We start from the raw sequence: 13,520 nt of genomic DNA, 5'->3' as shown, positions 1-13,520 counted from the left end.
TGGAATATTTTGACCATGATTTTTTCATATATTGGAAGTAGGATTGATTGGTTCAGCATTACTTTTAAGAATGATTTCAATAATGGGACTGCAAATTAAAATGGAAAGAAAACCATCATTGCTTATTTTTTCACCTATTAAGTTGCAAAAAGTGAGAAGAGTATAGTTAAGACATTTATATATTGCAGGTAGCATTGCAGGTAGTTCATTCACGTTTTTTCCAACAAACATTCTTGTGCTAGTTGCAGGGGATTCAGAGGTAAAAGAAAAAGCACTGCCCTCAAAAGCAGATGGCAAACACTTAGGAGAAAATTATATTACTTAGTAGATTAGCTACTAGGTGGTGAGATCGGGGCATCTTTTCTTCTTAAGATAATTTGATCACCCTGATAAGTGGAAAACAACCTCACTTTAAAATTTTGCATTTCTTTCAGTCCATTCAAGGTGCTTAGTCTGATGCCAAGGTTTATTGATCACCTATATTACTTTTTCTGTGAACCTTCTGTTTGTAGGATTTACCATTTTCGTATTGGGTTTTTCATCCTTTTTGTTTTTATAAGAGTTTTTCTATATTAAAGAAATTGGCCTTTATCATTTGTCTTGTAACATTGTTTCTGGTATTTAGTTTTGTTTTGTTTTGGCTGCACTGGATCTTCATTGCGGCACACGGGCTCAGTAGTTGCAGTGCACAGGCTTAGTTGCAGTATATAGGATCTTAGTTCCCTGACCAGGGATTGAACCTGGGCCCCCCGCATTGGGAGCACAGAGTCTTAACCACCGGACCACCAGGGAAGTCCCTCTGGTATTTTGTAAAGCAGAGTTTCATTTATTATCATATTTATCAATCTTCTTTACTTTTTTTTCCATTTTGTGCAATGTTTGGAAAGGCCTTCTTGCCTCCAAGATTTAAAAAATAATTTAGCCATGTTTTCTAGCACTTTTACTGATACACTATCACAACCACCAATCTAAATTTTTGTTTCATCTAGAATTTATTTTATATAAACAAATAAGGTATGGCTCTATCCATAATTGTGTAATTTTTCATAATAGTACATTTGATTAACGTCATTTAACTTTCCAAATAAATCTTGGAACAGAGCTATAAAATGCTAAGATTTGTGTCTAAACAGTTTTAAATTACATTTTTATAAAATAACGTACATATATTTTTTTAACGTCTGTTTGCATAAAAAAAGTCTGGAGGGATCTATGTCAGAACCTTCCTAGTAGTGGGATAACTGATGATTTTTATCTTCTTACTGGATATCTGTTTCTTCCAACTTTTAAAAAATGAAGTTACTTCATTAATCTTAGTGAATCCCTTTGGAGGAAAGACTGGCCAGCAGATGTGCCCTTTTCTGGTCATGTATTGTCAGGTCAGTGTGTTCATGGCACTGCATTACTGTCAACGAGCTCAGGGCTCCACGCACCCTGTTCAACAAAACAGCAGCTTTTTAATCTCTTTATTTTATTCTGTCAGATTCCTACTTTGCAGTAATAACCTTTCTTTCCTGGGTTTTATGTATGTGTATATTCCCCCTGTATCCTGTTGTCAGGAGGAAAGCATTAATCTTCTGATTATATAGAGGGAAATCTAAAATCTCAAATTTAGTTAGAAATGAGGAGTTGGTAATATAAGGTTTTGAAAGCAGTGTTTTGATTTTTTAAAACTTGACAACGGTAATTGTTTTTTTCAGTAATCTTCAGTTACATTAAAATTTCTTGAATTCTTATTTCTTGTATGAGTCATAAGATAGCAAGAAAATAAAAAAATACTATGACAAATTACTGGTGAAACAATGGCAAAAACAAAACATACAAAAGAATATTGTGGGACTTCCCTGGTGACACAGTGGTTATGAATCTGCCTGCCAATGCAGGGGACGCAGGTTCAATCCCTGGTCCAGAAAGATCCCACATGCCACAGAGCAACTAAACCCATGCACCACAACTACTGAGCCTGTGTTCTAGAGCCCGCGAGCCACAACTACTGAAGCCCACACGCCCTAGAGCCTGCCTACCGCAACTTCTGAGCCCACATGCTGCAACTACTGAAGCCTGGGTCCCTAGAGCTGGTGCTCTGCAACAAGAGAAGCCACCACAGTGAGAAGCTTGCGCACGGCAACAAAGAGTAGCCCCCACTCGCCACAACTAGAGAAAGCCTGCATACAGCAATGAAGACCCAATGCAGCCAAAAATAAATTAAAAAAATTTTTTTAAATTCCATTTTATTTCACTCCACAGCAATATTTTTTTTCTTTTTTTTTTTTTTGGTTGCATTGGGTCCTCATTGCTGCCCACAGGCTTTCTCTAGTTGTGGCGAGTGGGGGCTACTCTTTGTTGCGGTGCACAGGCTTCTCGTGGTAGCTTCTCTTGTTGCGGAGCACGGGCTTTAGGCGTGCAGGCTTCAGTAGTTGCGGCATGAGGGCTCTAGGGTGCGTGGGCTTCAGTAGTTGTGGCACGTGGGCTCAGTAGCTGTGGCTCGTGGGCTCTATAGCATAAGCTCAGTAGTTGTGGCGCACGAGCTTAGTTGCTCTGCGGCATGTGGGATCTTCCCGGACCATAGCTTGAACCCGTGTCCCCTGCATTGGCAGGAGGATTCTAAACCACTGCACCACAGGGGAAGTCCCTAAAATGGAATTTTAAAAAAGAAAAAAAACAGTCAAATTTGGGGATTCCCTGGCTGTCCAGTGATTAGGTATCTGCCCTTCCACTGCAGGGGGCACAGGTTCGATCCCTGGTCATGGGACTAACATCCCACATGGCGCGGCCAAAAAAAAAAAAAAAATCAAATTCCAACCATATAACTAAAATAAACTCACTATGCTAGATTTTCATCTGAGTGGAAATGTGTAAAAACAGAGCAAGTTAAGTAAACCCAAAAGGGGGTGGATTGTAAATTTCAGCCAGGACCATATTTGGGAAAATGCTTTAATTTGCCCAAAAAATGTACCATTTCTTCCCCAATATGCCTAATATTTTCTATACATTTCTCTGTTTATGGAGCCACCTGCATTTTATAGCTATCTCAAGGTTCATCTATCTTTAATAGGTTATTTTATATGGTAAAAATACAAGTAAGACAAAAGGTTCTGCAGTGTAAAGTGAATATTGGCCAGTCCCAGTCCTCTGCTTCCTCTCCCTTGAGGGGCAACTGCTGACCAGTTTCCTATGTATCCTTCCAGTGAGATTTCTCATTATCATCCCAGTATATGTATATATGGGAATTTTACACTATAGCTGCAGAGTTCCACACTGCTCTATACCTTACTTTTTGCATTTGACAATATGTCTTTAGAGATTGTTCTATATCAGTACAGAGCTCTGTTTCATTCTTTCTAATGGGTGCATAGAATTGCATTATATGGATATGACAGTTTATTTAACACTGATTTATATTTAGCTATTTATAATGTTTTCAGTTTCTGCTATTACAAATAATGCTGCAGTGAATATCATTGTGCACAGTTTTTAAGGGGAATCCTTAATGATGAAGGTATTTGAAACGATGTTTAAGTTTAACTTAATTTTTACAAATATATTTGAATGAATACTAATCTTAGGGTTGCTTTATGTATGCATATGCAATTTAAGAAGTTTATGATTCCACACTGGTTGAACAGCTGCAGAGTTGTGTAATTTAACTTTACCTTCTGTAAGTGGCATTAAAGAGAAGGGTATGTGCAGGGTGGCATACCTCCTCTCAAAGAGTTTTGTGCCTTTCACAACTGTTTTCTTTCCACACACCCTAGTAGGAGGATTGGTGGTTTTCAGAGAAAACTACTTCCCTATTTTTGTGGAAAGGGGCAAAGGGTCTCCATAGGGAATTCCGTCATCATAAAGTGAGGTAAAGATGGGTTTGCTGATATATATTAACCTTTTTTTCTTATGGAGCAGATGGGAGAAGGGAAATGGAACAAGACAGAAGGAGCCTTAGGGTAGATTTATAAAAAGAACCGCTCCACAGGACAGTAGTAACGGTAATGTGGAGACAAATGGTGTGGGGGAAGGAGTCGTAAAAGATTTGTGTGGTAATTTTCAAAGCTATAAAAGCTCCCAGCGCAGTTGGGTGTGTTAAAGGGCAGTTCCGTGGCAGGAGCCAGCTGTCTTCTACAGAAAGGGGTCTGAGCACAGTGGTTCTCCGTTGAGATCCTGGAATTCTTAGAGATTTCATCCATTTCTGACCTGAATTCTTTTATGTGATTGGAAATGTGTGTGACTAGTGTATAGTTTAGTTTTTATGGACTATTATATTTGACCCCTCTGTTCTATAATACCCAAGACACCAGTGCAAAACCTCATTTCCTATTTCCAGCATAACTAATATGCTGTAAATTATCATGACTGTTCTAATGGCCACTTCTTAGCATATGGTTCAGAGCTTCTTGACTATTTTCTTTTTTTTTTCATTTGTATGTAAAAGAAGATGGGGCCAAAAAAATTCATTCTAACCGAGTTACAAGTATGTTTTCAGAAGGCATAGGACACCTGAAGCAATTGTGAGATTCCATATTAAAATCAAGGTAGCTTTCAGGGCTTCCCTGGTGGCGCAGTGGTTGGGAGTGCGCCTGCCGATGCAGAGGGTGCAGGTTCGTGCCCCGGTCCGGGAGGATCCCGCGTGCCGCGGAGTGGCTGGGCCCGTGAGCCATGGCCGCTGGGCCTGCGTGTCCGGAGCCTGTGCTCCGCAAGGGGAGAGGCCGTGGCGGTGAGAGGCCCGTGTACCGCAAAAAAATTAAAAATAAAAAATAAAATAAAATCAAGGTAGCTTTCAGAAAAATATTCTCACAATTAAAACAGAAATTTGTCCTCCAAACAGGAAAATGTCTCAGAAATCAACTAAATAGTTTAATTGTGAGGCTCAGATGAACTTAGAGATACCAATATAATGGATGAAGAAAAGCATATATATAATGACACTGTGAGAATATTGCTTCAGTTCCTTAACCACCTAAAGCTCTGCAAAGCTATTGGTTTCATTCAATTAAGAAAACACACACAGGGACTTGCCTGGTGGCGCAGTGGTTAAGAATCCGCCTGCCGATGCAGGGGACACGGGTTTGAGCCCTGGTCCAGGAAGATCCCACATGCCACGGAGCAACTAAGCCTGTGTGCCACAACTACTGAGCTTGCGTGCCACAACTACGGGAGCCCACGTGCCTAGAGCCTGTGCTCTGCAACAAGAGAAGCCACTGCAATGAGAAGCCCACGCACTACAACAAAGAGTAGCCCCCGCGCACCATAACTAAAGGCTGTGCACAGCAATGAAGACCCAACACAGCCAAACATTAAATAAATTAATTAATTTATTTTTTTAAAAAAAGAAAAGAAAACACACATACACTCTGTAGCCTTGAGTTAAATAAATGCGATGACTTTAAATTTTTAAAATAGAAGATTCTATTTCTAGGTTCTGTCTGAGAGAAATGAGAACTTGTCCATGCAAAAATTCCATAGCAGCTTTACTTGTGATAGACAAAAAGTAGAAATAGCCCAGTCATGCATCAGTGGGAGAATGGATAACTAAATTACAGGCCAGGAATTCCCTGGCAGTCCAGTGGTCAGGACTTCACGCTTCCACTGCAGGAGGCACGAGTTCAATCCCTGGTCAGGGAACTAAATCCCACATGCCTCGCAGTGCAACCAAAATTTTTTTAAAAAGAGTTTAAAAAAATAAAAAATATATTGCAGGCAACTCTGTGTATTGGAGTGCTACTCAGCTGTAAATAGGAACAAGCTGCTGATGCACAAGTCAACATATGAAACTCAAAACATTTCGTGTTTCTTCTTTTACTCAATATAAGGCACATGCTGTATGATTTTATTTATACTATTTATACGACAGGCAAAACTATACAAAACTAACTTATGTTCATAGAAATCAGAACAGTGGTTAGGGAACTGACTGGAAGGAATCTTTCTCGGGTGAAAGAAATATTCTGTATCTTAATTGGGCTGGTGGCTACTTGTGTATATTCAAACTTATCAAACTGTGCAGTTAAAATGATGTATTTTAAGGTATAAAAATTATACCTAACTTAAAATTTTTAAGGTATTTTGAAAATTTTCAAAATTAATATAATTTTAAATATATTATTTGGGGAAATATAATTTAACCACTAATGATTGATAAATGGTCAGTTTCTCTTACATATATATCACTTATGGGGTGATATGACATGGAAAACTTAGTTTCTTGACAACAGCAAAAAAACCCTTTCTTTGTATTTTACGTGTATTCCTTAGACCCTAAGACTGCAGTGTCCGGTACCAGAACCACTCATCACATGTGGCCCCTGAGCACATGAGATGTGGCTGGTGAAAGGTCAGATGTAGGACACACACTGGATTTCAAAACTTTAAAAAATGTAATATATGTCAGTAATTTTTTATATTGACTGTATGTTGAAATGATATATTGGATTAATTTAAATCTATTAAAATTAATTTCACCTGTTTCTGCTTTTTTTAATGTGTCTACTAGAAAATATAAAATTACACTCATGGCCCCAATTATATTTCTGTTGGACAATGCTGCCTCTAAGGTTTTAGAACTGTTTGAAGTGTTTATATTTGTTGATACATGGTTTCTACAAATGTATAATATTGTTCCTATGCCAGTTTTCTCACATGCCACAAAATTTAGCTGAATATCTCTTCTGAAAAATTTGTCTTTAAAAGGCCTAAGGTCCAAATGAATCTTAGAATGTAGAAGCATGTGTGGGATTGATATGTTGGCCATTTGCTTTGATTTAAATATTAATGTTGCCACGTGCATTTGGGAGATAATGATTGTCATATAGTGATTGGTTATAAGGATGTACTTTTTAAAATAAATTTATTTATTTTTGGCTGCATTGGATCTTCGTTGCTGCACCCGGGCTTTCTCTAGTTGCGGCGAGCGGGGGCTACTCTTCGTTGCAGTGTGCAGGCTTCTCATTGCAGTGGCTTCTCTTGTTGTGGAGCATGGGCTCTAGGCACGTGAGCTTCAGTAGTTGTGGCACACAGGCTCAGTAGTTGTGGCTCATGGGCTCTAGAGCGCAGGCTCAGTAGTTATAGCGCACGGGCTTTAGTTGCTCCACGGCATGTGGGATCTTCCCGGACCAGGGATCAAACCCATGTCTCCTGCATTAGCAGGTGGATTCTTAACCACTGTGCCACCAGGGAAGTCCCAAGGATGTACTTTTAATTTTTTTTTAAGTCAAACATTTATTGACTGTATCACTCATATCTTATATTTTTACTTTATTGAGATATAATTCACACATACCATACAATTCACCCATTTAAAGTGTACCATCCAGTGTTTTTTAGTATATTCACAGGATTGTGCAGTCATCAGCACAGTCAATTTTAGAACATTTTCATCACCTCAAAATGAAACCCTGCACCCTTTAGCTGTGACCCCTTTATCCCCAATCTACTCGCCAGCCTTAATCTACTTTCTTTCTCTATAGATTTCACTGTTTGGGACTTTCCTATGAATGGGATCATACAATACATGGGCTTTTATGACTGACCTCTTCCACTTAGGATAGTGTTTTCAAGATTTACCCAAGTTGTAGTCTGTATCAGTACTTCGTTCCTTTTTATTGCTGAATAATATTCCATTGTATGTATATACTACATTTTGTCTATCCATTCATTGATAGACATCTGGATTGTTTCCATCCTTAGGCTATTAAGAATAATGCTGCTATAAACATTCATGTACAAGTTTTTGTGTAGACATATGTTTTTCTTTTTCTTGGGTGTATACCTAGAAGTAGAATTGCTGGGTCCTATGGTAACTGTTTAATCATTTGAGGAATTACCAGGCTGTTTTGTAAAGTGGCTGCACCATTTTACAGTCCCACCAGCAGTGTAGGAGGGTTGCAGTTTCTTCACATCCTCACCAACACTTGTTATTCATCTTTTTGAATATACATTGTAGTGGATATGAAGTGGTATCTCACTGTGGCTTTGATTTGCATTTCCCTGAAGACTAATGATGTCAAGCATCTTTTCCTGTGCTTATTGGACATTTGTATCTCTTCCTTTAGAGAAATGTGTATTGAGATCCAAGACCCTTATCAGATATATGACTTGCAAATATTTTCTCCCATTCTGTCGGTTGTCTTTTCACTTTTTTGGAGGTGTCCTTGAATCACAAATATTTTTCATTTTGATGAAGTTCAGTTTATGTTTTATTCTTTTATTGGTCGTGCTTTTTGTGTCATATCTGAGAATCCTCTGCCAAATTCAAGGTCATGAGGTTTACCCCTATATTTTCATCTAAGAGTTTTATAATTTTGGCACTTAAGTTGAGGTCTTTGATTCATTTTGAGTTAATTTTTGTATACAGTATGAGGTAAGAGTTCAACTTATTAATTCTTTTGCATACTAGTGGTATCTTATGATAAAGAAAAAAGTTCATAGGATTAGTCACATATTAACATTTTAGGGAATTCCCTGGTGGTCCAGTGCTTAGGACTCGGTGCTTTCACTGCGTGGCCCGGGTTCAATCCCCAGTTGGGGAACTATGACCCTGCAAGCCAAGTGGCGCAACCAAAAAAAAAAAAATTTCATTGTCGCATAGTGTTTTAATAACTGTCATGGATATGTACGAAGTCTTATATGTTGCATAATAATAGGACATCTTTGTTATTCATTCTGAGATTGTGATATTAGCGAACTTTTAGTTTCTAAAACTAAATCGGAGGCTTCTCTAGAACCTGGAAAAGAGTATAACAACTAGAAAAGGGTAGCAAATAACACTGAGGCCAGACTTAAAGCATACAAGATAAAAATGAAATTTCAATTTGTCTTTTTTTTTAATAAGAGGCTCAAAATGGATAAAAGGAAATGTTCAGACCAAATTTAATTAGGCCCAGTTATTCCACAGGTATAAATTATGGAACCTTAATTAGTTCTTTTAGACTCTGATGTGACACTCAGTGAATTATTTCCCATTCAGTTAAAAGGGACCTCCCTTGGGCCAGTGTTTATAAAAGAAGATGAGTCAAACAAATGGTTGATAACATTAATATTACAGGCAGTTTTAGTGTACTTAAGGAATCATATTTCTTTTGGTCTTACACAAGTGGTTCTGTTATAGCTCATGAGACATTCCTAAAACAGGTTTATAGCTAATAATCTTTTGAATCTCATATTGCTCTTGCTAGAGACTTGACCCCATGTCAGTCTTACAGCTGGGTCTGGTCCTACTGAAACTTTTTTATCTAATAAACTCTGCCAAAGTGGGAACCTGCCTGTGTGACATATCCTTCACCTTATCAGCAGTTTGTGTTCACATCAGCATGATTCACACCTGAGTCCCAGGACCCCATTCAGCTGAACTGATGATCACATTGATCACAAGCGGGGGTTAGAATAATTCTTCAGTGGTCTCCCACTCTGGAGAAACCCCACAGGGCTCCTGCTGACATTGAACAAATCATTTAACCCCTTTGGGCCTTTCATTCCTCTTCTGTCAAATTGGATTGCATTGTCTTAAGGTCTTGTCCATGTATAAAATGCAATGTCTGTGACTGTTGCATTTTATTTGCCACCAGGGGTAAGACTGGGTTCCTTGAGATGCTAGATTTGGTTGAGGAGGAAAACTTCTTCAGCTTCTTTGAGCTGGGCTTATATTAGTGTTGGATTTGGAGTGTGTTTGTCAGTAAGATTCTTTTTGCACAGAACTGTTATTAGAAAGCAAAATGTTAAAAAAAAAAAAAAGAAAGCAAAGTGTTTACAGAAGACATGAAGTGAAAAACTTATCTAATTTAACTTTTTAATTTTCTTGAATGGGAAGTTGACAGGTTTAACATTTTCTAGATTTTTGTAGCTAAATGGGAACAGCTTGTATATTTTTTTAAATTTTAAAATCCAGTACCATGTTCAGTTTATTGGAAGAAATTCTTTATAGAATTTTTTAAGCCAGTTTTTCAAATAACATTTGCCATGAAGTTACTTTGTGAATTTATTTTCCTTTGACCGATGGTGACTGACTGGATTTACCCCCATTTTAGCCTCTTTTGATATGGGTTGAGCTATTTCAGACACTTGGTTCATTTTACTCACAGAATATATGGCTTGACAAATTTTAATGCCCAGTCTTAACATAGCTTGTTGCTGTAGTTTGGTCCTTTAAGGAAAATTATTTCCCCATTTCTCTTTCTTCTTCTTCATCCTTTTGTTCCTTTCTTTTCCAAGGGTTGGCATTCTGTAGACCTAAAGCCAGCTCCTCCAGCATGTGGAGGAGAGGGTGGGGCTGTGTCAGATCCGCCACAGTGGGGGGGAGAGGCTAGCGTGTCCTTTCCCTTGAGGTATAGTTCTTCCAGTCTAATGAACTGTCAGATCCACTGAGTGGCTGGTAAAGCAGATTGGACAGTGACTCAAGGAAGTAAGAAAGTAGTGGGGCAGGCTGGTGGGTGGGGGTCAATATTTTAAGTAGCAGCTATCAGAAGTAAAGTGATTTCTCCAGAGGCTCAGTAGAGAGAGCTGTGCGTGTTTCTAGTGTGACTGGTCTGCAGGAATTATGTAGAGTTGAGTGTTGTTTTCTAAGAGGAAAAGGAGGATGAGTGAGAGGGTGGTGAGAGATGAGTTAGGGTGGGTTGGAAGGCACTCTGACAAGAGGAGCATAAATGCCCCAAAGTTTTGCATTCACATATTCAAGTATTTTTTAATAGGAGGCTTGTATTATTAGTATAAATCTTTCACCCTGTTCTAATTTGATATGGTATCTTATGGGGAAAGAGGTAAAAGCTAAGGAAAACAAGATTTTTACCTTATACATAATTATAGTTTGGGAAACAGAATCCTGCTGCAAATCTTACATGACTGATTTCTGGACCCAAAGTGGGCTTGACAGTGGGCTGGAGCAGTAATAGCCCCCCTACTGTCAGGAGAGGCCAGGGCAGGCTTTTCCCAGCAAGCCTGCCTGAGGTGAGGCCTGTCCTAGACTCTAGGACCTAGAGCGTGCAGGGTGACTCCCCTGTGTTTGGGAGCCGGGAAGGAGCTGGCCTGGTCAGCAAGGTGGCCTGCCAGCAGGACAGGTGGGGGTCTGGGTGCCTGGAGAAGTAAATCTAAAATGTTGAAAGCTGTGGTCTTCAGTGATTACCTATTAAACACCTACTGCAGATGGTGAGAAATTGCTCTCGTCTTTGTGTAGGAAACAAAAGATGCAGGCTTCTGCTTTTAAGGAGCTGTGTTTTACCCTGGCCTTTGGCAAAGTCACAGATGAAAACGGATATTAAATTGTATGACTGCCATGAGCTGATGGTGGTCTTGGGCCTCTGGAGACTTAGGCCTTTAAACGTCATTCTTTGTCTTCATAATGCATATCTGGCTGATGAATGAATGTTTATTGCCATTTAAAAATAAAACTACAAATAAACCAAAAGAGGAAATTAAGTCACCTAATCTTACCACACAGAGCTTAACCACTGAAGTGCTCCTGAAAATGGGAGATAATTAGCCAGTGCCTCCGTCCTGTGGGCCCTGGAGTCTTCCATCAGGGAGAGGACTTCCCCCAGGGGCCGTGGCTACAGGGTAGTGAAGACAGCTCTTGGAGACACAAGGATGACAGTCGGCTTGTTAGGAAAATCCCTTTGGAAATAACACTACTTGCCTGCTCTTAAATTACTCTCTTCTATGAACAGGGTTCAGATTTTACATTAGGTGCTCAGTAACAAAATTTAAACTTGTAATGTTTCAATTAAATTCTGTTTTCTTCCTTTTTAAAAAGACAGATTACATATGTGTGCATAGTTATGTATGCATTAGGAAAATCATAATGTAATCTTTTCTTTCTGCTTTATTTTTAGGGCAATCTTATGAATTGACAGAGAAGCAGTGTGATAGGATGGGAAGAACTGTGAATTGAGAGTCCACAGTGTTGCCCGTTAGTTAGTCCAGACTTTAATCACATACTCTAAGCTAGTGAATATATTTAATCACTTTGGATCTCAGTTTCTACACTGATATAAAACAAGGACCCACAGTGGGCAATCTTCTAGCCCTTATCATCATAACCTAAGGCCATAAATACCAATTTCCTCGTGCCAGTCTACTTTTCTGTGTTGTTAGGAGTTGAGGGGCTGCTTTTCGTTTAGTAGATAATTTTATAAGGTTCCAGCAACCAGGAGTGAGCCAGTAAGGAGGAAACGGCAGGCTGCTTCTGAATTTGCCTGGCTGTGCTTTTACCAGAGGGGCATTTCTGGTCAGAGGATTTCAGAGTGTTAGAAAACTCTGTGTTGCCAGGATGGTTACATTCTTCCTCAGACTAAAATTACAACCCAAGTGCACTTCATGATATACGTATGTATTGTAATTTGTAAACATAACTCAAAACCCTGTATCTAAGTCAGGTCATTTGTGGTCGGCCATTCAGACCTCATTTCTATTTGACAAGGGTTTATTTTAAGATTGCTTTGTGGAGCGGTTGTTTAACATTCAAATGATCTATTAGTGTCAAGTCTTTGGCTAGACTTGTTTTAAATGAGCTGCCCCTTAAGTAGAAAACAAAACGGAAATTTAGGTTTCCAACCCAACCTAGCAAAATCGGTGTAACTTAAATTTTTTACCTTCACATGTATTTATTCAGCCTGTTTTTTCTTGAATATTCATTTAGGATAATAGTACCTATGTGAATGAAATTCTTTTAGTTACTCTTGATACTGTTGCTTAGCAAGACCTATAGACTTCTTAATAGTTTCAGAGGAGAACACTTTACAGTAAGCTGAGCTAAATGGATTTTTTAGTAAGTTAATTGTGTTTCTTAGCAGAGTCGCAAATGTGCTTCCATAGCGTTTCTAGGATATTAAAAGAAATGTTCTATGGAAGTAAGTTCTCACTAGGCCATTAACTGTATTATTTTTTTACAGGCTAAATATATATTGTAACTCCATTTGGTTATTTTGTTGGAGATGGGATGGAAGCTAAAGATGATCTAGGTAAATAGCTAAACTGAACCTCAGACGGTAGTTTACACATCATTCTAATTCTTACCATTAGTACCGTGGCTTCCTCTCTCCTTTCCTGGTGTCCAGATTGCCACAGCTATAATTAGGGAGCTCTTTCCTGTTTAACAAATATCACCATTGTCACTTTGTAACTCAGGTCTTCAGCCCTTGCCTTTTGTGTTCCAGGTGCTCCATACTCGCCTGTAGTGCTTACGTGGCTCTGGCTTTGGGTGATAACCTTATGGCTTTGAATCATGCAGATAAACTTCTTCAGCAGCCCAAGCTGTCAGGATCCCTGAAGTAAGTGTGACTTGCCCTGTGTGTCCCTGGTTTGTTTTCTTTGGAGGGTTTCAGTTAGTTTGTGGTGCATATTGCTTCTTTTACTCCCCCAGTGGAAAATTATCTTAGGGAAAGCAAAAAGTTTCTTTCTTAATTTGGTAATTGTGTGTTTGGTAGTGAAATTTTTTTCACTTGTTGCACCTCAAGGGTTATTGGAAATGGCATTTGCCGTTCTGAGCATTAGGAAGCAGAATCTTTGGGCTCTGTAGTTTCCACTGCTGGGTCTGACTGGAG

General features: G+C 38.9%; 1 protein-coding gene across 4 annotated transcripts in view; it reads left to right on the top strand.

The window, feature by feature from the left end:
• The window catches only part of CNOT10 (CCR4-NOT transcription complex subunit 10), a 63,404-nt gene that overhangs the window by 39,856 nt on the left and 10,028 nt on the right, over window positions 1-13,520 (top strand). For all 4 annotated transcript variants that reach the window (XM_060162457.1, XM_060162456.1, XM_060162458.1 and 1 more), the window contains one exon: window positions 13,134-13,247. In XM_060162457.1, the coding sequence (XP_060018440.1) occupies window positions 13,134-13,247 (114 nt within the window). The remainder of the gene's footprint in view (window positions 1-13,133; window positions 13,248-13,520) is intronic.

Source organism: Lagenorhynchus albirostris, chromosome 10 (genome assembly GCF_949774975.1).
Source record: "Lagenorhynchus albirostris chromosome 10, mLagAlb1.1, whole genome shotgun sequence".
In the NCBI taxonomy this organism is placed as follows: Eukaryota; Metazoa; Chordata; class Mammalia; order Artiodactyla; family Delphinidae; genus Lagenorhynchus; species Lagenorhynchus albirostris.
The sequence above is the reverse complement of the archived record's forward strand: the minus strand, read 5'-3'. Positions and strand labels throughout refer to the sequence as shown.